The following is a 24,710-nucleotide window of genomic DNA, read 5'->3' as shown; positions in this document are numbered from 1 at the left end:
TTGGTAGTGTACTACTATTTGAGGTAGGATGATTGATTGTCAGCTCTCAAGAGCTGCAGGAAAGAACTAGCCTTGATTTTGGTGAGCCAGTCATTAAAAAGAGTAATTGACAAATCCAGGTTTCAATAATGATGAAAATCTTATCTAATTGGGTAATAAAATAACTGTAAGAAAACAACCAGAGAACCAAGAACCCCTCAAATCCAGGTTTTGCTGTCTTCTTAAGCTAAAATTTATATTGTAATCATATGCATACACTAGGAAACTCACATCCAGAATACCCAATGAAAGGAGATTGGGATTTTAAGAACACAAATAAGCCATCTACGAACATGTGGCTTATCAGTATTTACCAGTAATAGAAGTTTATCGCTTCTCATAAAATAAGTTATGAGATTCATAGCCGATGCATGAAATGTATGTATCCTGAATGACCACTGAGAATATCATGAGGGACCATGCTTTAGTTTAACTCAAAAAGTGCCCAACATTTCAGCTCAATACCTATACACGTTGGTGCATCAGGCTGCCAAAAGAATCGATTGTTCAGTTGTACACAAGTAATTTTATCCTGCCCTTCAAGTTGATACCCTGGGTCACACTGGAAGGTGATTGTATCTCCAGGCTCTCTGCTGTCTCCATATCTACTTCCATTCTGTGGGGTCCCAGGATCATTACAAGTAGATGCAACTGATGCTGCAAAGAAATCATGAAACCAAATGTATTAGAGACTCATTTTGAATATTGAAGATTTTGCATTGCATCATACATTTTATCACAACAGCATTAGACACCATTATTTACCTAAGTTTGGAAAGAAAGTTATTAAGTAGGATTGCTTTTCTAGGAAACTGCCTGCTCTAATACATCATATTAGACGATTTTCTTCCAATTATCTCTGTAAGGAAAAGAGATGGAGAGATTGCATGCTGGAAAATAATCTCAGTGTGTTTGAAATAAACACTGAGCAGGCCTAAGAGGTATGGACTGCACTCTGCCATTCTACAAATAACCAAAGCAATAAAGAAAAATCATGCTGCAGAAAGCAAGGTTGTCTGGACACAGCCTTTCTTTGATTTTATTTTTCCCCCCTGAAAAGGTAAATGAAGAACTGTAAATCAAAGCCAGAACATGGAGGAAAAAGTGAAGAGCCAAAACAATTCTCACAACTTTATCAACCATGGTTTAAAAGATAGGAATGTTATATCTAAAATTCCCCAATATTTGGGTTAGACTTTTATCTTATGCCATAAACTATATACTTGGAAAAAATATTTTAAAAAATCATATTGCCCAAAGGCATTCCTATTATTCATTTAACACTGAAGCAAATCATAATGATGGCAAAATGATGACATGTACATAGTGACTTCATCATATACTGCAGGGGTCTCCAACCTTGGTCCCTTTAAGATTTGTGGACTTCAACTCCCAGAGTCCCTCAGCTAGCAAACACTGGGAGTTGAAGTCCACAAGTCTTAAAGGGACCAAGGTTGGAGACCCCTGAGATACTGCATATGCTACACGAAGTACTTGTCTCTCTGTCCTTGTGGTCTGTTGGCAGTGTAGTGTGCTGATGATTTAAATATTACTTGGCTAGACATTTTACAGCTATTTCATACTCTGATTCATTGTTCAAGATGTCAGGGGATTATTTCTATTTTTCTATCTACCAATCTCACCTGCAAAGCTATATGTAGTTTTAGAGTGTTGAGACCTATTCCGTGCATTTCACTCCCTGTGTTTATTAATGCCTAACAGATGGGAGACAAATGACAATTTTGTAATAAAAGTTGTTCAATGGCTATTTAAAACAGATAGAACATCATGCAGAGCATGGCTTCTAGCATTATTTCCAAAATCTTTCCTGGCAATAGCAATAGCAACAAGAATATATTTTCTCCTCTGTAGCAAAATGCAGCACATGCATGTCTGTATGCTGCCTCCTCATCTATAGATCTATGTTTAGGTAAGGAAGTACTGGGCAGATTGTGTATGTGCTGTTCTGGCTCATATAATTGAGACTTAAAATGGAGCAGTCAACATGTTTTGAACCAGTGTCCAAAGTCCTCTTCCATAAGGATAAACTAGGAAACTTTTTCCTCAATATTTTTCTTTGCATTCTTCAGCCAGTTCTAACCCATTTCAAAACAATTTAGCTCCCTTTTATGGGAGTAATGCAGTGCTTTGGCCCCTTTATATAAATGTTTGTTGATAAGGATTTTCACAGTTATTAACCTGGTCTTTTTTTTCTCAGAAATGTTATGATCACCTGCTCTTTGTAAACTAGGATATCATTAACTTGATGAAATTACTATGAGCAACTCTATTATACTAAATTGTAATGCTCAATTTTGCTGATAAGGAGGTACTAATACTAAGTAGACATAATACAATTCATTAGAGTACTACAGCTTGATTCCAATTATTTCTAAAACAAACTATAGGTCCGTGATGGTGAACCTATGGCACGCGTGCCCGAAGTGGCACACAGAGCCATCTTTCCGGGCATGCGAACTGTTGCCCAACTCAACTGCAGCTGTGGCTGAGCATGCATCCCAGCATTTGCAAGTACCTGTGCACAGCGCGCATGCGCAGATGGGTTTGCGCACGTGCATTATGCATGCAAAAGCTGTGTGCATGCACAGATGGTGCAATTGCACACATAGCGCACTGGGGGAGCAGCGCAAAAGCCGTATGCATGCACAGATGGTGCAATTGTGCACCCAGCACATGGGGGAGCCATGCAAAAGCTGTGCATATGTGCAGATGGAGGAGTAGTGCACACCCCATAGCCATGGGGTGGGGTGTTACAAATGTCTATAAATGAAACAAAACCAGATGTAAGTAGTTTTTTTGCGGATCCATTGTAAGTTTGAATGCTTCATTAAGTCGAGGACAACCTGTATATAGCATTACAGCAATAGTGTACAGTAATACTAACAACAATAACCCTGAAATAATCAAAAGAAGCAGCCTAATATTGGTTTACTTGAGCAAAAGACTCAAACTGGGGAACAAACATTATATATTCACTTTTCTGCTTAATCTATGTGCACTTGTACCCATTAGTCAAGGGGAAAAGAAAACCTAACTTCACTTTTTACATCTTCATCCTACCTTCATTCTTTCCTTGCTGAAATTATGCAATCTCTGAAACTCGAACCCAACAAAAATATATATCAGGAGGTGAAAAACATAAACTATTCTTTTGCTGTTAGGTAACCAAAGAAAAGAGGAAAGATTCATACATTTTTACTGTATCCATGTCGGAAGGGCAATGCTGAGAGAACATTCAACACCTGCTGGTGGTATGCTCATAAGCATTCCTGCCAATTTTTTTTTTTAAATATTTTTTTAGCTGGTATCAATACTACTTCCAACAAATACAGGTAGTCATTGACTTATGTCGTTTAACAATTGCTCAGAATTATGATTGCCTTTGAAAAAGGATGTTTTATGGCTATATTGTTTAGTTCCCCTCAATGGTGACTTGACTGCTTTTCGGGTGCTTGGATGACTGGTTGCAACATCTCATGGTCACAGGACTGTAATTTGCGAATTTTTCTGCTGGTTTCCAGTATTTTGCTGGTTTCTGGCATAATACCAACCATTCGAAAGAATGGCTTTGCACTTATAACCATATGATTCTCTGAACAACTTGCATAAAAAGGGTTAGGATATTGTGTCCAGTTATGTGGTTGCCTTAACGTATGACCATCATAATGTATGCTGAAATTGCAGTTCCCAATGCAGTCATAAACCGAGGACCACCAATGGATCTCTTGGTTCAGAAAGTGGCAGTGGGAGAAGACAGTGGAATGTGCAAATCAGCAAAATAAAAGTCTGTCAATAAACCTGCAACAAATTAACTGTAGGAGCTTGAATATTTTAAGACCAGAAATCTTCTGTGGCTAATGGAAATTTAATACCTACCTACACCGAATCAACATTTCCATTCTTTGATAGGTGATATTTAGCCAGTACCTCAGTTTCTAATAAGATTTCTAATAACTAGCTTAAATACATTTAACCCTGCAGAGTAAAGGTCAGGGATGCATGCTGAACTCCATTTTATATCCTTTTAGACATGATTAAATGGTAATTAAGTTTTAATGAAAAGTGTTAGGCTGATAACAATTAACATAATCACACTAGTCAGTTCATGTCCTCGTGGTGTTTTACATGCTGTGCTGAGCAGACAAGACAATGGCTCCTTGATGGGGTCCAAACATTTTGTGATTAGAAGACATTTGCATTTCTCTAGTAAATCTTCTCTGTTTGTGTATTTAATGGCAGACAATAAAGCATAGCAAAACAACTTGTGTATATGTGAATAGGCAGCATAAATATGTCATCATGGAGAACATCAATCTCAGTGTCTATGTGTCTGAGAGTGTGTGTCTGTGAGTACAATCTAGCTTATAGATCTCCTGCCTCCATTAGAAAGCAGAACATGGACACATATGCAGTCCATATGCAGATTAATTTTAATTTTTAAAATTATGTTTTTATTTATTTGTATCCTACCCTTATTTTTATTTACAATTATTATTTACAAATAATTTAAGGCAGCAAACATATCCAACACATCTTCCTCCTCCTATTTTCTCCACAACAACCACCCTGTGAGATGGGCTAGGCTAAGAGAGAATGACTGGCCCAAGGTCACCCAATTGGCTTTCATGGCTAAAGGGGAACCAGAACTCATGGTCTCCTGATTTTTAGGCCAGCACCTTAAGTACTAGCCTAAACTGGCTCTCAATTCCTTATGAAAATTCCTTATAAAGATTTTTTTTAAAAAATCCCCCAAACAAAAACAGCAGTAGCTTATTTTCAAGGAAGATAGACGGGCTGATATGCAGCTGTGAGACCATAATTATTTTTCAGCCCTGAGCCATGTGCTTAATAATTGCTGCTTTGCCCCAGCACTCCACCTTCCTCATTAACCCATCCAACTTTACACAGGCTCCTGCTAAGACATCTAAAACAAAACGAAGGAGGAAATCCAATCAGAAAACTAATGGCAGCATCCCAGAAGTCTGAAATCAACACCACCTACCTTCTGCTTCTAACAATTAATTAAACGATGCATCGTTGCTAAATATTGAAGACAGGATTTGGGTTACCGAATTCAGTAATAATGACAAGAACACGAACAACAAATCATCTCATCATATTTCTTCCAGGACCTCAGGACAATTTGCATAGCGATCTCCCTTTATTCCAGGGGTGTCAAACTCACAGCTTCACAGCAGTGTCATGTGACATAATAGGACTTTTTTCCCCTTCACTAAATTGGGTGTTCACTAAACTGGGTGGGTAAACGCAGGCTGGGAGTTTGACAGCCCTGCTTTATTCTATCTGCACAACAACAATCTGTGAGATAGCAGTTGGGCTAAGAGAGAATTGCTGGACCAAAGTGACCTAGTAGGTTACTGTGATTAAAGGACTTGAGAACACAGGCTATCTGTTAAACACTACATGACACCAACTTCCATACATGATCTGTCCATGAAGAGACACTGACATATTACCACTGCAAAATCTATTTTCAAGGCATATAAAGAAGCAATAGCAAACACACACAACAAGCAAGCAAGAAGTATGTAAGGATAATACAACTTCACCTACTTGAAAACTGGATAGAAAAGCCAGATTTGCTGATAAAGAAGTCACTGTCAAATTGTAAGGTCAGCGAATTGAAAGTGCTGTAAATGTCCTCAGGAAGAGCTGAACCACTCCACTCTTTCAGCAAAATGTTGCTTTCAATGGGACCATCCCAGACTTTGAGGATGTCATGACCCACCTCAGTATCAAAAACAATAAAATGCAGACTGGAAATGAAAAAGGAACATGCAATATAAGTCAGCCTAATAATCACAGATTGGGTTATTTGCTAAAATCGAATCTGGCAGTCCTGGAATTACTTTTTTAGGCATCATATACGACGGATAAAAATTAAATATGTAATCTGTTATATGTCAGAATGTGGACATTGGGGCATGATGCTGATCTCTGTAAACCTGCAATAAATCAGGACAAAGACTATCTTAATAAAAAAAATGTCCACCAGATCCATACTGCTATTAAAAAGTGATCAGTTATTACTATTCTTTTTAAGTGACATGTGCTGTAAAATTTCCAGGAGGTTATGCTTTTATTGAAATAGTCGCAGTTGCTGGCTGTACAGTAGTAACATTTTAGAATTAAAATACAATTTAAACATAATATAATTAATTAAATTAACTAAATAAGTATTAAATACCAAAAATACTAGCTACACTTTAACAATTTATTAACTTTCTAGTAATTTCTAATTTGTATCTTTTCTGTTCGTTTCTGAGAAATTACATCCAAAACTCTTTCTGTGCTTATCTGTTTCTTCTTCAGCTGAAATATGTACACTTTCCTTGCTGTGGAAATGTACTTTATAATGGTTGTAATGTATTGCATAAGAAACCATAACAAGATTATGTCGGTCAACTCTGGCACTGCTTTTTACTTCTAGTGATGCCATTAAAATTAGATTCAGCATTCACACATTCCCTCTTCTCTTTTCTTCCTCAAGTCAGACTCTGGAAGAATATAGTTGCTTAAGTATATAACTTAATCTTATGAATTTCTCTATTGATATAGTGATTTGAAGCACAATCCTAAATTAATTTACTGAATGTGAATTCTATAATTTATAATTTATTTATATTTTCATATTATCTTTTGTATAGGACCTCAAGGTGCCTATGTAGTGCCCCCTCATCCTGTTTCTCCCAAAAACAATAACACTATAAGATGAGTCTGTCTAAGGAGAATGTGACTGATCCACATGTCGGCACATCTCATTCAGCTCCATAATCAGGATTCCACATTGGCTCTATCTAGAACTGTTTACATCAATTATCTTCCCTTAGGTTCATTAATATTCATCTGTATCAATCTATGATTTAGGAAATGTACATTAATCACATATTTTACTCTATCCATAAAACTAAATAATATTTAATTGTTAATATGTTTTAATTTGTTGCAAAATGCATACCTAATTGTTCTCCCAGGGTCTGCTTCTATAATCCAAGTGCAGTGTAGATTGTTGTCATATGGAGCTGGATAACCTGGAGAAAGGATACGACCAGACGTAGCAGCATGAATTCGTCCACCACATTCAGCTGAAAATAAAAGAAGTAATACTTTTTTTAGGGAACAGATTCAGATTTTATCTTATAAAGTATTTGATATTGTAATTATGTATCATAGTCGATTTAACAGTCTCCATATCTCCTCCCAAGATTTTGTGACTATGAAGAGAGAATATGTATGAAACATAAAGACAATCTCGGTGTGAACTTGACTCTTGTGTTTTGAAAAAACTCTTGTGTCCTTGTCTTCTTTAAGGATGTTTTATGAACTTCGCAAGCTAGCTAATAGCCCTGGAATTGCCCTGTGGTTCCCTCATCCCTCATCCAAGTATTAGACAAGTCTGATCTGGCTTAGCTTCTAAGTTCTGACAATTTCTTCTAGATGCTGAATTCGCTGCAAAAGTTGAATCTGGTAGCTTCCTACTATGAAAATTACATGACAGGATTTTGATATACTAATAATATGAGTTCAAAGTTCAAATAATATGAGTTCAATATGAGTTCAAATTGTAAGGAAGCAATTTTTTAATTATAAAAGATGCCACAAGCACGGCTGAAGAGTTCTATCTACTTGCCACTTCTAATTCTTACAACACTACCAGTCAAAGGCTTCTGATGTCTTCCTGTTAAGAACATTTGTTGTGGTTTTCAGGACTCGATTAGAACAAATTAGTATTTGGATAAAAGACCAGGAAATATCAGAACTATATACTAGATGAGAAATTCAACAATAACAACAACAATAAATCAAAACTTCTCAGAAAAAGGCAATAGCAAAAGAATTCCATATTGTTGCCAATAAAATTAATCCGCATATTCAGCATATTACCCCAAGAAAAGGGGGTAATATGTTGAATGGAGATGAAGGACACTTTACTTATTTTTCTTTTTACTCTCAAAGGATTATTACTTGATATTATGTGGGTTTGATAATTGGAATAATTCTGACAATGATGCTAAGTATGGGAGTGGAAGCTCTGGCATAGGAGCTCTTGGAATGTCTTGATATGATGAAAATGGAAAATGTGGATTAAGAGTATTCCATAACATCCAAGTTAATTATAGATATTACTCTGCAGACATGAAGAAACCAACTCATACAAACTTCTAAATCATACCCAATAGATGGCAAATGAAAATTCAATTTTGTATTGTTGCTAAATAAGTTGAACCTTGTAAAAGCATGGTTCAAACTTATGAAAGGCAGATACAGGGAGTCCTCAGTTAATTAGGATCAGAATTTCTGTCACTAAGCAAAGAAGTTGTAAAACACATCATATGACTGTGTTGCTTAGTAATGGCAATCCCAGCAGTTCCCATTGCCATCATTAAGCAAGTTTATTGGGTAATTAAGTGATGATCTCCTCATAATTTTTTCCCGGCTACCAAGAAGCAAACATTCAGTGGGCAAATCAGCAGTGAGTTGCCAGTGCGAAGCAACTTGTGAGCAGGCTGGCAGTCAGGTAAGAGGATGTGCAAGGGCATATGAGTATCTAGCACAGTGCGAGCAAAGGGAGGCTTGGTGTGATATCTGTGGAGGAGGGGAGGGCATACAAGAGCGTGATAGCCTGGTATGGTGTGTCAAATCTTGGGTGGCTAGTGAGGGGTAAGAGAGGGAGAGCGAAGGTGTGCAATGGACTGTTATGGCATGGCACAAGTAGAACTAGGCTTATGGTAGCTGCTACCAGGTGTAGAAGACTTAACTGAGCTATTTGTGACTTTTCCTGCTGGCTTGCCCTTTGACTTGTGGGAGCCTCCAGGGAAGGTCACAAATGGCAACCATTTGACCATGAGACTCTGCAACCCTCATAAGTGCAAGCTGATTGCCAAGCACCCAAATCTCAATTACATAACTGTAGGGATGGTGGGATGGCTGCAACTTTGAGGACCAGTTGCATGTACCATTCATTCAGCTCTGTCATAACTTCAAATGGTTGCTGTACAGGTGACTGTTAACTGAGTACTACCTGTAATGATATTCATTGAGGTTAGAAGCCTTCCTCTAGTTATTGAGCAAACTTTCTGAAATAGATCTAGATGCAATGATGCAATAGAAGATGGAAAGTTGCTATCAGGAGGACACTTTTAGGTGCAGATTGTTGAACAAAACATAAATTATGATGACAAATAAACTGGTTAAAATCAGAATATGAAATCTAGTAGATATTCTGGGAAGATTGGATTTAGATGTATAATCAAAAGATCAACATAGGAAACAGATGCATTGTATTTAATTTAAGCAAAAGAGACTTTGGAATATTCCTACAATTTCAAACATGAAAGATCAAAGTGAGTTTCAAAACAAACTATTATGAAAGTCAAAGCAAAATATTAGATAAAAGCCTTGGGCAACAACAAAAGCATAGAATAATTGAATGCAATCTTTCATAATACAGCAGGAAAGGATTAAAAAAGGTATCTCAATCAAGAATATCACATACTATATAGGAAAATAATAAGAAAAGAAAGTAAGAGTTCTTTTTAAGATAAAAAAGGTTGTGATACTTAACATAATCACAGAAAAAAATACAACAAAGATAACTTAAAGGAAAATTTTACAGTGAAGATTTTTACAAAAGATATCATAGAATGGATGTCCTGGAGAAAATTCATTCTGTGGTCATTAAGAGCTGATGCCATCTTAATGGCACATAATTAATCAACTATAAAATAAAAAATACATTTGTGGAAAGAAAATATTTTGAGGAACGTATTCCACTAGGGAGTGAGGTACAAAGATACAACAACCAATAGATTGGAAAGCACTTGCTACAGGTGAAATACTCATGAAACTGTATAAACAAAGTATCAGAATGCTAACAACTATCCGTCAAGATATACAGACTTAAAGCCTGTAAATATTAGAAAAGACTGGTATGTTATACTGAAGAAGAAGGCTGCAAGAGAATATAGAAATTCTCTTGCAGCATCTAATTCCTCAGAAAAAAAACCAGAATTTTGCTTAAGTTCTTATAAAGAAGACTGGAGCCATACATGAAAAAATAAACAAGCAGATTCAGAAAAGGAAGGGTATCATAAAACCAAATAGTAAGTATTATAAAGTAAGATAAAATTAATAGCATAGTATAGTACAGCGTGCTTTATTTCTTCCATTTAATTATTTCCAATTCTTTAAGACTGCCTGGACAAATCTCTGCATTCTTCACAAGATTTTTCAAAAGTGGTTTGCCATTGTTTCCTTCCTAGGGTTGAGAGAAAGCAACTGGCCCAAGGTCATCCAGCTGGCTACGGCAGGACTAGAACTCATAATTTTCCAGTTTTTAATCTGAAGCCATAACCACTACATCAAGCTGGCTTTCAGCATGAGGTTTATCTTCACTTAATTTGCCAAAACAAGCCGTTCTATTGTGTAGATCATCCCATAATATGGAATATATTAATAGTCATGCCTATATATTTCATAATTCTTCTGAAGAATGTTTACAATGAACAATTTGGAATAGTGTTTCCAAGTAGGAAAAGGATGATAAATATTTGTATTTTCTCTAAATCTGTTTAAATTATATAACAATTATATTAAAACAAATGTAAGATTCAAGCAATGATAGCTGAAATTAAATCAGAAGGCTAAATCACAACAACTTTAGTTTCAGTCAACATCATTTTGTAAGCCAAAAATAAGAATCACTCGTTGTTAAAGTTAAAATATATTTTTTTAAAAACCTAGCTAGTAAAAACTAACAAGGTAAAGGTAATACTAGACATAAACTTATAACACTTGGCAAAAAATGAGGATCCTATTATTTTGAATTGAATACTAAAGTTAGACTGATTAATCCTAAAGAAGAAAATAATAATCATGTTCAACAGCCTTATGAATGGCAAGATTATTTTCATGACAATAAAGATCAGAATAGTTTAAGATAATGGATATTTTTCATGGTAATGTATGGGTAGGAAGGGTAGACACTGATAAAGAATGAGAAAAGATAAATGCCTTCAAATATGGATTTGGAGTTAAGTTATTAAGAATACCACAGACTGCAAGAAGAACTGGTAATTCATCCTGGATCAAATAAAGATTCACTGCTCCCTTGAGGCAATAATCAGACAGCAGAAACTCACACACTTTAGATTTGTGATGAGAATGAATAATAAACTAGAAAAAATTGACTATGCTTGGCAAGATTGAGGGAAAGAGAAGTAGACGAAGGCAATTGATAAGTGAGATGGATGAGATCAAACAAATTACAGGACTGTCCTTGGAAGAGCTACAAGTTGTTAATGGAGACAAGTCAAAATGGTGAGAAATTGTCCATGTAGTTACCAAGATGACTCTGACTTGACAGCACCTAATCAACTTAGACTTTCTCATTAAACTTTGCTTGCAGACTCCTCTTTACTCTTGCTATTTGCTAGTCATGTTTATTTAGAAATAACTATACTTATTATACTTATGCAGGAGCATGTGTATAAAAATACTGCTTTAAAGCTGTATAGATTTCAGTCAAATTAATGCCTTTAAAAACAACAATGGCTAAAAAAGAAAGCCTGGGGCCTTCCTTGATCCAGAACTGATATTAAATAGCCACATAACAACACTGGCAAAGAAAGTTTTTCATCAAATTTGGCTAATTAGGTACATTCCTATCTGGAAGAAAGGGACCTGGATTTGGTGAAACATACCTTGATAATATCATTTTTTTAAAAAATGCATTTGGTCCAAAATGCCGCAGAAGGATTGGCAAGCTGCACCTTATAATCATTATGTTGTGATACCTACAATGGTAGCCAACTGTTTTCCAAGCCCAATTTACTCAAGTATTCAATTTGATATATAAAGTCTATATGGCTTAAGCTCAGTGGTGGGATTCAGCCAGTTCGCACCACTTTGGGAAAACCGGTTGTTAACTTTCTGAACAGTTTGGCAAACTGGTTGTTGGAAGAAATCATTAGGGCAGAGAACCGGATGTTAAATTACTTGAATCCCACCACTGCTTAAGCTCAAATATTTACACCTCAGCCTTATATGTAAAATGTGGCTCCTTCTGTAGATCCTGCTATGAATCTATCAGACATGAACTTGATTCTGGATAAGGTCCATATTGTAAAATAGATTTTTGTTAGAGTTCATATTGGCTCTTTCCTTATTAGTTTTAAAGAAGGTTTAAAATTTACCTTTCTAATGTAATCTGAGTATAGACACTGACTGTACATGTATTTTTTCTCCAGTTCTTTCCCTTATCTCCTCTCAACTCCAGGCCAACTGCTTTTCTGTCAGAGGCTCTATAGCTATAATTACAAATACATATACATATACATATACATATACACATACATATATACATGTGTATGTATATATGTATATGTAAGCATATTTATACAAGTATGAAGGGAGAGAGAGGGGACGGGAGGGAGAGGGGGAGAGAGAGAGAGAAAGAATGAGAGAGAGAAAAGTGGTAAATCCCAAAATCACAAATTAGTGAAGTTGTTCCCACTGTAATAAATACAGCTGGAAGATATTCCTTAATAGCTCAGCTTCTTTTTGCCTTTTTTTAATGGACAGGTATGCACATTTTCAAACAGCATTATTCCACAGCCACTATGTTTTTCATTTTTTGGAAATGCATATGATATCAAAGCCATCTTTTAAATAAAAAGAAGTCAGAGTTTTTATTTTGATTCTAGGCCAGCTTTTCATATATATTTTTTAAGTTATAAGAATTAACTTAAAAAGAAGTGAAGTCCAATGGAGCAGAGAACTTGGAAAGCACCAAGGGAGCTGATTGCTGGCACACTGGTGACCATAAACATTAAGTTATACATTCCTGCAGTAAAGCAGAAAAAGTTAAAACTCCATTTGTATTCCCACAAAAGGTAACCTGATTTATTTCTAAAAAATCTGATAGACTTCAAAAATAATAGTTTCTTTCTTAATAGATATTAATTTAATCTGGAATAGGAAACAGTATCTTTTTTTTTCTTTTTGCTTTTTTTAAATGGCCTTCTATATTCAACTATATACTCAGTCTACGAACAATGGTAAAATGGTTTTGGTAATGCATATATCAAAACTATATATGAGATTCTACTTCTACAACACTTGTGAAAGTATTTTCATAGACGTTATGTCTTGACTATGAGCAATTTGCATGAGCATATTTATGACTTTTATAACTTACATAATTTCACGGGTTTTTCTTCTTGTACTACTTGTTCTTACTGTAATGAGAATATGATTTGTTTTTTCTGCTAATATACAGATAATATACATATAGATAAAATGGTATTGTTAAAGAATAAATTTATTATTCTTTGCAAAAAGAAAAAAGAAAGAAAGAAACTTTGTATGGCCAAAGGGAATCTGGACAATCCAGAACAACACTATTTTCATGCTGTGCTAACAAGTAACATAAAACAAAAATCCTGTACATTGGAATTAAACCTAATAAGTAATCAGACCATCTTCTCCATGACATAATATTTACACATATGAGAAAAACTCAGATCCAACATAAGCTGCACCAATTGCAGAACCATAGAACAGATCGGTTGGAAAGGAACTTACAAATCTAACTACCTAGTCCAGTGATGGCAAACCTTTTTGGCACTGAATGCCCAATGCGTGTGCCCACACCCATAATGCAATGTGTGTGCACCCCCATGGGTGCCCCTTGTGCATTTGTGGGCACCCCCGTGCATGCATGGTGGAGCTGAGCTGGAGCAATGGCTCGTGTGTCCGCAGAGAGGGCTCTGTGTGCCACCTGTGGCCTGCGTGCCATAGGTTTGCCATCACGGCCCTAGTCCATGCAGCAATTACTACACAATTCAGTTTGTCTTTAAATAGAGAAGGAATCTACTACCTCTCAAAACAGTCTGTTCCATTAGGAAAGATTTACAGACGTTCCACCAAAATCCATTTATCTTTATTTTGAACCCATTGCTCCCCCCTCCACAGTCTTCAGGAGTAACTGTAAACAATTCTACTCAATATTCTTTGCCACAGTTTTCTGATACTTAAAGATGGGTATCCTATCTTCATAATCTTCTCTTCTCTGGGCTAAACATATCCACTGCTTTCAATTGTTTCTCATACAGTTTTCATCTTTGTTGTTTTAGGTGCCCTTATCAATCTTAGCTTCTTTTCTGCATCAGTTTTTTTTACCTTTCTTCCTGCAGATATTATGTACTTACTGATACAACTCTCTGATGATTATATCCAACTTCTGCCTTCTCTATTGGTGACTTTTAACTCTTAGCTCAATCAAAAACTCACTTTACATTTACCGATATTTTCTAAACCACTTCCTATTTGGTGTGTGATTGTTCTTTCAGTATCTTATCTTTGAGAAGCTCCCAAATCTCCTGTGCTTTGTCTTCAGGATTATGGCCGTAAAATCTGTCCTAGGCTTACTGAAAATGGTTCCCTTAAAATCTAGGGCACATGTAAATTGTACTCCAATTTCTCTTTCTCTTTCTGCAGTGATTTTGAATCCCAATAATACATAGTTACTTCTTCCCAAAGTTTCCATTGCTTTTATCTCTTCAGCCAGATTTTCTTTGTTGTTTAGAAACAGTTACAGGAGTTCTGATTCCCTTGCCTTTTTCTTAACTTTCTAGAAAATGACTCAGCAAAATCACTAAGGAATTATGGGGACCCAATTTCCTATTTTTACTCTTCTCCCATAAAAGTCTGATTCAGAGGGACTTGATATTCTATAGTAGATACCCAGAATAATATTGTTGCTGGTTTCCTTTTTTAATTTTATGTATTTATTTATTTTTCACACTTAACCACCCATCTTCCTCAGAGAAGAACTCTTAACTAAACTCTTACGCTCAAATTCTTGGATATCAATAGAGATTTCCACTTTTCCCCCCAAATATAATGCAAGTCTCCTTTATCTGACTTATTCTTTTTGAATAACTATTGGATTTCAATTCTTCATTCCACTCATAAATTTTTCCAACCAAGATTCAGTCATGCCTATTAAATTATATATGTCCTCCTCTACTTTCTGTTTCTTTCTCAATCTCTAAGTGCTTGGAGAGGTATTGAATCGTTAGATCACATCTTGAGTTATTTCTTCCTGTATGCATGTACTTAAATTTTGATTCCTCCATTTCTGCATATTCCTCCCAATCTCAATCCCAATATATAGAGGTCAGATCAAACATTCAGAAATTTGAAAACTCCCCTTTAAAGTTAGGAAAGTAAAAGAGGCTCAAATTAGTCTTTATGCACTCACCTAATTTTCTACCAACAGTACACAGATTGGTAGTCATGTATTGTACTAAGCAATGCTTTAACTAGGTTTATTTAAAAAATTGATTTCATTCAAGTCCCAGATAATAGTTTCTAAATATCACTGGCTGGATTTATGCAACATACTAAGCCAGTATCAAACAACTTGTCTGGCTAAATTGTTGTGGGTCCTCAGGCACTGTTTTTGTGCCAAACTACTTTGAGTTTCAAAAAATTAAAAGGATGAAAGACTAAAATAATTCCAGTTAATGAATTTAGATCAGGACAAATTAGGATCTTGTAGAGTTCAGGATTACAGAAAATTTTCTATGGTGACTATCTGTTCTACCTTATAAATGAGATCCTTACCTTTCAGGGGAATTGCCAGTAAACTTCTAAATTAAGCTTAGGGACTTGTAAAAGTCAATGTCAAATGAAAGGTGTGATAAAAAATGATGGGTTTTCTTACACTTCTCTGATAATTTCCCATTCTATAAGTATTATTATAGCCAAGCATTAGTACCAAGAAAAGAAATGTTTTATGTAGTTGAAAGTTACATTGCCTTACACAATGTAAGCCGCCCTGAGTCTTCGGAGAAGGGCGGGATATAAATGTAAATAAATAAATAAAAAAGTGTTGGGTAGAAGTAGCTTGTGTTCTTGAAATTTTTTCTCAGTATGTAGGGATTCTTGCTTATAGAAAACATAAGTAGTTTTAATGTGTGAAATTTGAACAAAAACTTTGGATAAAAAATTGTCAGTTGAATATATACATCTTTAAATCTTACTTCATTTTATAAGGTTAAGTTCACGCTAAATAACAAATCAGTTAAGACACAGCTTTCTACCATGAAATTCAAGCTATTGAGATAAAGTATGAGTGAATTTCAAGAAATGACAAAGGAGATTCAATAAAACCAACAGAATTGTTATGAAATAGTTCACACATCTCTAATTTCAGTATGGATACCAAAACAAATTAAATAAATTGAGACAAATTATATGCTATTTCAAATATTATGAAAACTGCAATACTGATCCATAAACAAGAGCCAAATTTATATTGTGAATTTTCATTATTACCTACCTATACAAGTAGGTAAGGGCTTGTCCCAAACTCTTCGATCGCCACTTAAACAGGTAATAATATTACTACCATGCATTGTGTAGCCTGGATTACAACTGTATAAAACCACTGTTTCTGTATAATGCCCTTCATCGCGGATTCTGTAGCCATAGTTTGGTGTTCCAGGATCTTCACATTTCACTAAATCAAAGCCTGTCAAGGGGAAAAAAACAATAGAAATTCTCTTTACATATTGAGTTTATACATTTGCTCAGTTTTGTTTGCTACAAACAACTAAGCAGATTTTCTAATACATTTAGGTAATTATGAAGCTGCTAAAAAAAAAAAGGAAACAGGTAACAAACATCAACATTTTTAGATACGGAACTATATTCTAGCTTCTGTTATGGTGCAATTTTTAATGCTTGTTGCTTTTTTAATAGTGGCAGGACTAAATACCAAAAAACTAAAATGAAAATATTGATGTAAATTTTGTATTTCTCCTCAACTTGATGGCTATTTCCCCCCCCCAAACTATTATAAAAAGAGAAGACAACATCAAAACTCATGTCTGGTTATAAGATTCTGATATCTACCTTAGATGAAAAAAATGAAGAATAGGTGTATCATTCTACAATCCAGTGTCTATATTTTCCTGGCTTCCCACCAGGGTTGAAATCTAAACATTTTCCCAGCTGGTTCTGTGGGCGTGCCTTAATTGGTGGGCATGGCTTGGTGGTCAGATGACCTGGCGGGCATGGCTTGGTGGTCAGGTGATTGAATGGGCATGGCCAATAATAATAAATAATAAAAATAATAAACAAAGTATACAAAACTTGGGAGCGCACCTGTCTACCTTCTTTAAAAATAGAGGCACCGGTCTACTAGCCGCTTACAGCGCTGATCAGCTGTAGTGCGGCCCTTTGAAACACTGCAACAGTCATTTAAGGCGGTTTGCAGCTATATCATCACTGAGAGCTTCAGGGACAAAGAAGAGGAACAGCGAGGCGTGGGCGGTGGGGGGAGGAGGGATTTTTGCTGCCGGTTCTCCGAACTACCCGTCCCCATCACTACTGGATCGCACAATCTGGTCCAAACTGGGAGCATTTCATCCCTGCTTCCCACACTTCAATTAAATTTTAAGAAAAGACATAATGAGAGAACTCATCTCATGGAGTTTTTTTTTAGATAAGGATCATGGATAGCCAGGCAGATTATAGAGTGACAGAGGATGTGTAGCAATAAATAAAACATATGTAAACATTACTATCATTTTTCATCAAACTTGAAGCTCATGCATGTAGGAATACTAGTTTTAAAGGTAGTATAAGTGTTAAGTTCTGGAAGTAACGAGGCTGGAGACCAGGGTAGTGACAACAGCTCTTTAATATAGGGTGAACCCAGCAACAGGCTGGGGAAAAACCTCTCCTTTTATACAGTTCTACTGGTGGCTTCGTCCAATCAGCAACGTGCTGATTTCCCGCTCAAATATTTAAAGGTACAGACAAGAATACATAACACTCCTCCCCTCCCAGAAAACACTTTGCCTCTATTTACATTTTATTTACATGTTATTTTTCGACGTAGTCACGCAAATAACCTGGGCGTCTCCTAGTTCTTTCAGACCTGCGCGGTTCAGTTCTGGGTTGTGTTTTGAGCTGTTCGGAGGGTCTGTTTTCTCCTCCCAGCTCTTTCTCTAGGCCATCGGGCCCTGGATTATTTGCAGATTCTTTTTCTTGGCCATCCGGCCCTGGATTACTTTTGTAATTTTCCCTGTCGTTTCCCTCGGGAACCTGATGGCGTCGCTGGACCTCCGGGACCTCAGCTAAGTCTTGCGCCTCCCCCGGGTCATGGTCAGCTGTGGGTTCAAATAAGGAGGGGTCATAATTTGTTTCCTGTGGCTTAATTTGTTCAGTTATTCGTCTCCTTATCTGATCTATGTGACGCCTCCATACTCTGTTATCTTGTAATTCGACCAAGTACGACTTTGGGCCAGTTGTTTTTATTATTTGCCCCGCGAGCCAACTTGGGCCGTCCCCGTAGTTGCGGGCCCACACTCGGTCGCCTATGTCCAATTCCCTTGTTTTGTCTATTTCCCCCTTGTAACCCTCTGGTGTGTAATGGGGACTCAAGCGGTCAAGTGGGCACCGGAGTTTCCGTCCCATCAGTAATTCAGCTGGGCTTCTGCCGGTAGCCGTGCTTGGGGTTCTGTGCTGAACGGCCAGAAAGAAGTCTATCTTTGTTTGCCAGTCCCCTGGTTTGAGCCTGGACAATGCCTCCTTAGCGCTCCGGACGGAACGCTCTGCAAGGCCATTCGACGCAGGGTGGAAAGGCGCAGAGAGGGCATGTCGGATGCCCTCCTCTGCCAAGTATTCTTCGAACTGGGCTGCCGTGAATTGCGGCCCGTTGTCGGACACCAGAGTGTCAGGCAACCCGTGGGTTACGAATAAGTGGCGCAGGGCTGCGATTACTGCCTCGGCCGTAGTGGATTTCATGAGTATGATCTCTAACCATTTAGAGAATGCGTCGACAACCACTAGGAAAGTTTGGCCATGGAAAGGGCCAGCAAAATCAATGTGTATTCTTGACCAGGGCCCTTGGGGTTTTTCCCATTCCCTGACTGGGGCCGTTGGAGGTAGGGGTCTGGACTCTTGGCAAGCCTGGCATTTCCCTACCCTCTCAGCAATCTCTGAATCCATGAGTGGCCACCACACATAGCTTCTTGCTAGCCCCTTCATTCGGACGATCCCTGGGTGGCCCTCGTGGAGGAGGTCCAGTACCTTTTCCCTTAATTTATCGGGGATTACCACCCGATCACCCCATAACAGGCACCCCCCTTGAGCCGAGAGCTCATCCCTTTTTTTAACAAACTCCTTAAAGCGTTCGCCCGGCGCAGCGGGCCACCCTCTTTGTACCCAACCGAGTACAGTCCTTAACATAATGTCCCGGTATGATGCCCGAGCCACTTCCTTAGACGTGACTGGGCCAGAGTCCAAGGAGTCAATAAGCAGGATAGGCGTCCCCGGCGTGGGGTCTTCGATGGCCCCTGGCAGTGGGCATCTGCTTAACGCGTCTGCATGCCCCACTTCTTTCCCTGGCCGATGATGCAGCTTGTACGAATAAGCGGCTAAGAAAATAGTCCATCGGGTCAAGCGTGGCGAAAGTGCCACAGGCGTTGGGCGGTCGCCAGCCAGTATCCCTAGTAGCGGTCTGTGGTCAGTCACGATTTCAAAATCCCGCCCAAAGACATATTCGTGGAATTTTTTAACCCCTGACACAATGGCTAGTGCTTCTTTATCTAATTGGCTGTAATTCCTCTCTGGGGAGGACATTGTTCTAGAGTAAAAAGCTATAGGGGCTTCTGTGCCATTTGGAAGTCTATGGCTGAGTACAGCCCCCACCCCATAAGGGGAGGCATCGCAAACCAGCACTAGGGGCAATGAGTTGTGATATTGGATGAGCAGGCTATTACTTGAGAGCAGGTTCTTTACTGCTTCAAAAGCCCTATTTTCCGACTTTCCCCAAGACCAAACAGTATTTTTTCCTAAAAGTCTATGCAGCGGTTCGGCAACGGTCGCTTTGTTCTTTAAAAAGACCGCGTAAAAATTCACTAACCCCAGGAATGCCTGCAGCTCTGCTTTGTTTTTGGGCGCTGGAGCCTCTCTAATTGCCTTGACCTTGCTCTCAGTAGGGTGAATTCCTTTCTTGTCTATCCGGTAGCCCAAGAATTCGACGGATTCGACCCCTATCTGGCATTTGTTTACCTTGACTTTTAATCCGGCTGTCCGGAAAATGCCCAAAACCTTTCTTAAACGCTCCCCCAATTCCTCTATGTTTTCCCCTGAAATTAGGACATCATCGAAGTAGGGAACTACCCCTGGGAGCCCCTGCAGAAGACGTTCCATTAGGTTTTGGAACAGCCCTGGTGCCACACTCACCCCAAATTGCAATCGAGTGCACTTGAAGGCCCCCCTGTGCGTTACAATCGTTTGGGCTTCGGCTGTGCGGGCGTCTACGGGCAGTTGTTGGTAGGCTTGGGCCAAGTCTAACTTTGCAAAGACTTGCCCTCGCCCCAAAGAGTGCAGTAAGTGTTGCACCACGGGAACCGGGTAAGCGCTTTTCTGTAAGGCTTTGTTAAGCGTCGCCTTGTAGTCAGCGCAAATTCTAATTGACCCGTCTGGTTTTATTGGGGTGACGATTGGCGTCTCCCACTTTGCGTGATCGACTGGCACCAAAATCCCCTGATTTATGAGCTTATCTAGCTCCTTATCGATTTTGGTTTTAGGGCAAAGGGACTCTCCTCGCCTTAAGCCTAATGGGAGCTACCTGGGGGTCTAAGTTGAAGGAAATAGGGGTCCCCTTGTACTTGCCCAGGCAGTCCTTGAAGACATCTTCGAACTCGTTAAAGAGAATGTCTTTCAGGTTACAGTCACTTCTGTAGATGCCAGTCACTCCCATGCCCAGGGCACGAAACCAGTCTAGTCCCAACAGACTGGGCAGGGTCCCTTCAACGATCGTGATGGGCAGGGTCTTCTTATGTGGTCCGTACTCGACTCGGACGGAGGTGGTCCCTCGAACAGGGATGCGATTCCCCTGGTAGTCATGGATTCGCAGCCGTTGTGCTTGCAGGTGGCGCTTCGCGACTGACGGCAGTGACTTCGCCAAAGTGTCCCAGGACATGATGGTGATCGCTGATCCCGTGTCTACTTCGAGCCGGCACCGTACTCCCTCTATTTTTGGTCTGGTGAAGATCTTCTTCTCCACTCGGGTCGAGGCGCGGCCTATGACCACAGTCGTTTGGTTTGAATCCGCGCCTTTTTTGTTTGAGCCAATCGCGGGTCGCCTTGCCGATTCCCCGCTCTGATTGGCCGATTTGAATTTTCGGCGGGAAGGTTGGGCCGCTCGACAAACTTGAGCTAGGTGCCCCTTCTTTCCGCACCGCCGACATGTCGCGTCCTTAAATTTGCAGCGTTGGCGCTGGTGTTGACCACCGCAGCTTCCGCACTCGTCTCGGTCCCCTTTGTCGCGTTTCTCGGTTCTGCAGACCCCTTCCTCATCTTCACCGTCGGATTCGGTCTGAACCTCCTCCTGGTGCACTGGGGTTGTCTTCGCGCTTGCCTTAAGTGGGACCGGCTTTTGCAGTGTCTCCGCCGCTTGGGTGGACATTTCATGTGCTCTGGCTTCGTCCAGAGCGTTGGCCAGCGTCAGGTTGCTCTTTGCTAGCAGCCGTCGCCGCAAACGGATGTCTCGGACCCCTCGGATGAGTTGCTCGAGGAGCACCTCGTCTAGGTCGCGGTATCCGCAGTCCTTGGACGCTTTTCTTAGGGCGGCCATGTAGTCACCGATGGATTCGCCCTCCATCTGCCTTCGCTCTCCGAATTCAAACCGCCTCACGTATTTGGACGGCGTTGGCGCGAAGTGGTTCCTTAGTAAAGTCTGTAGAGTTGGCCACGACACCGATTGTAGCGGCGTTGGCTCTGCCAGGGCTTCCGCGATATCAATGACCTCCGGACCGCAGTGACTTAAGAAATAAGCCCTTTTCCGGTTATCTGGAACTCCTTGCAGTTCGTTGGCTTCTAGAAAGCTTTCGAAACGGGTCATATACGTTCCCCATTTCTCTTTAGCCGGGTCAAACGGTGCGGGCGGAGTGTAACTGGCCATCTCCGCTTTTCTGCCCTGTGTTTGCTGGGTTCGGGTCTATCGTGCTTCAGCTCGGTTCTGGTTCTCCTTAGCCTCGAGATCCCATCCTCGTCGCCAGTGTTAAGTTCTGGAAGTAACGAGGCTGGAGACCAGGGTAGTGACAACAGCTCTTTAATATAGGGTGAACCCAGCAACAGGCTGGGGAAAAACCTCTCCTTTTATACAGTTCTACTGGTGGCTTCGTCCAATCAGCAACGTGCTGATTTCCCGCTCAAATATTTAAAGGTACAGACAAGACTACATAACAATAAGCACATCAAATTTGATAGTCTATATTGTGTGTTTGTATGTGTGCATATATACATACACTCCAGTGGTGGGTTTCAAATTTGTTTTCTACTTCTTAAAGTGGGTTCTGTGGGCGTGGCTTGGTGGGCATGGCAGGGGAAGGATACTGTAAAATCTCCATTTTCACCCCAATCCAGGGGAAGGTTACTGCAAAATCCCAATTTCCTCCCGATCAGCTGGGACTCAGGAGGCAGAGAATAAATGGAGGCAGGACCAGTCAGAATTTTTACTAGTGGTTTTTTGAACTACTCAAAATTTCTGCTATCGGTTCTCCAGAACTGGTCAAATCCTGCTGAAACTCACCTCTGATACACTCATATACATACACATGCATGCATGAGTGCATTGATGATAGTTTGGTCCAGTGGTTAAGATACCAGGTTAGAAACAAGGAAACTGAGAGTTCTAGTCTTGCCTTAGGCATGAAAGCTGACTGGATGACTTTGGGCCAGTCACTCTCCCTCAGCAGGATTGTTATGGGAAAAATAAGAAAAGGAAAGAGTATTGGGTATGTTTGCCATCTTGAATTATTTCTGAAAATAATGAAGGCAGGATAAAAAACTAATTTAAAAAAAATCTGACTAGAAAGAATACAAATGAATTTTGTTATCTTCTTAGCATGGAAGGAGACAAAATTGGTGATGTGACATCCAGTTCTATCCAAGAAACCTTTTCTTTTCATTATTTTATGGTTGGGTGGCACTTTCGATGTTATTTTTGTTCAGTAGTGCTTTCTTTTAATCCACAGGTATAGAAAAATACAGATAGAAAGTACAAATATTAAAGATCTCCTCTCCTATCAATTGTGTAGGATGATCAATGCTCTTTGAAGTAACCCTTTTGTAGGAAGGATATCAATAAGAGAAGTGTCTCTTCAGATGCCTGTGTGTGTGTGTGTGTGTGTGTGTGTGTGTGTGTGTGTGTGTTATAAAAAAGCAACATCTTTTAATAATGTGAAAAGGGGTCTTTCTCAAAGAACTGTGCTGTTTTGCATAGTGCTGCAATAAAAAGGGATACATATCCAAACTGAGAGGTGGAGGGAAGATTATAAATATCAGCAGTAGTTCCCTGGCAAAAAATTGTTTTCTCTAATTTCAGTTTATTCCCCCCCCTTCCCTGTGAAACTCATAAGACCTAATTCAAACATCTTAAAAATTCCAAATGAACGATCAACATACAATGGGATGGAGGTGGAAGAATGTAAAAAAAAATAAAAAATACTTGTGTTGTTGTTTTTTCTCATGCAACTTCTGCAGGCAATTCTACAATTTTATGGTCTTTCTGGGACGGCTTAAAGCTGATAGGATATTGCCATCACATGGCAAATCTGGAGACAGATCTTATTTTAGAAGGCGTATTCTGCTATTAAGTAATTTTTCCCTCCTGCCATTCTTTTTCTTTTATATAGAAATGAGAAAAGGGATAGGCCAGGGACCATGCCAAAACCAGCAATTAATTTGCTAGAATCATATTAAAGCAACCACAATTATTAGCGGGTTTTTTTTAAAAAAAAAACTTCCTTAAAATTGTGGATTTTCTTCCTAATTTTGTGCAGAAAGCTTAATAAAAGATAATGTTTTAATGAATAGGAAGTGCTGTTTTGTGAAAGGTTAGAAGTGTTTTTCTCTTATTATTTTTGAAGCAACCACAGCCATGATATCTATGTTTTTGCTATATTTTACTCACTTTGTCCAATGAAGGCTTTTGCCAAAACTCCTACATTTTAAAATTTAAATTTAAAATGATTTATTTATCTATTTTAAATCACATATTCTGCAATAACAATGAAGCATCATCCATACTTGGGTATTTTTTTAATATGTAACTAGTTTCCTTTATATATTTCATATATTATACACTTCATCTCTTAGGATTTGTTGCAAAGTTAAATAAGATTTTGCCGAGTTTCCATTTAAGGGTAAATTTACCCAACATGTGTTTTCATATATCCAGGCAGTTCTAAATTTGCATTTAGTAACAACATTAACTTTTCTGCACCACATCAGAAATTTCTAAAACCCAGTGGTAGTAGAAAAGAGAAAAAAAGAGTTGAAGAAATTTCATTGTAGCACAGCAGAGTTAACTCTTTTAAAATAGTTAAAAGCACTGCAGCACCTAAGGATCATTTTATATTCTTATTTGGATTGTAGCCAAATACAACTTCTGAAACTAAATGAGTATTTCTGAATATGTGATCTGTGATTTAAATTACTGCAGTCTAAACTTTCTAGTGAATCTCAGCAACAGATATCAATCACAAAATAAATTAGAAGGAAGTCAGATAGGTGTGCCCCTAGCATGATCACAGATGGTT

At 38.7% G+C, this 24,710-nt stretch overlaps 1 protein-coding gene across 1 annotated transcript in view; it reads right to left on the bottom strand.

The window, feature by feature from the left end:
• CSMD1 (CUB and Sushi multiple domains 1) overlaps window positions 1-24,710 on the bottom strand; it is a 1,133,931-nt gene that overhangs the window by 164,027 nt on the left and 945,194 nt on the right. Inside the window, exons 24-27 of the mRNA XM_058177365.1 lie at window positions 16,430-16,621; window positions 7,040-7,166; window positions 5,635-5,837; window positions 505-696 (exon numbers count right to left, since the gene is read on the bottom strand). Coding sequence (XP_058033348.1) covers window positions 505-696; window positions 5,635-5,837; window positions 7,040-7,166; window positions 16,430-16,621 — 714 coding nt within the window. The remainder of the gene's footprint in view (window positions 1-504; window positions 697-5,634; window positions 5,838-7,039; window positions 7,167-16,429; window positions 16,622-24,710) is intronic.

The sequence above is a fragment of the Ahaetulla prasina genome, chromosome 1 (genome assembly GCF_028640845.1).
Source record: "Ahaetulla prasina isolate Xishuangbanna chromosome 1, ASM2864084v1, whole genome shotgun sequence".
NCBI classification, from domain to species: Eukaryota; Metazoa; Chordata; class Lepidosauria; order Squamata; family Colubridae; genus Ahaetulla; species Ahaetulla prasina.
Note: the sequence above shows the minus strand (reverse complement) of the source record. Positions and strands in the feature narration are given on the sequence as shown.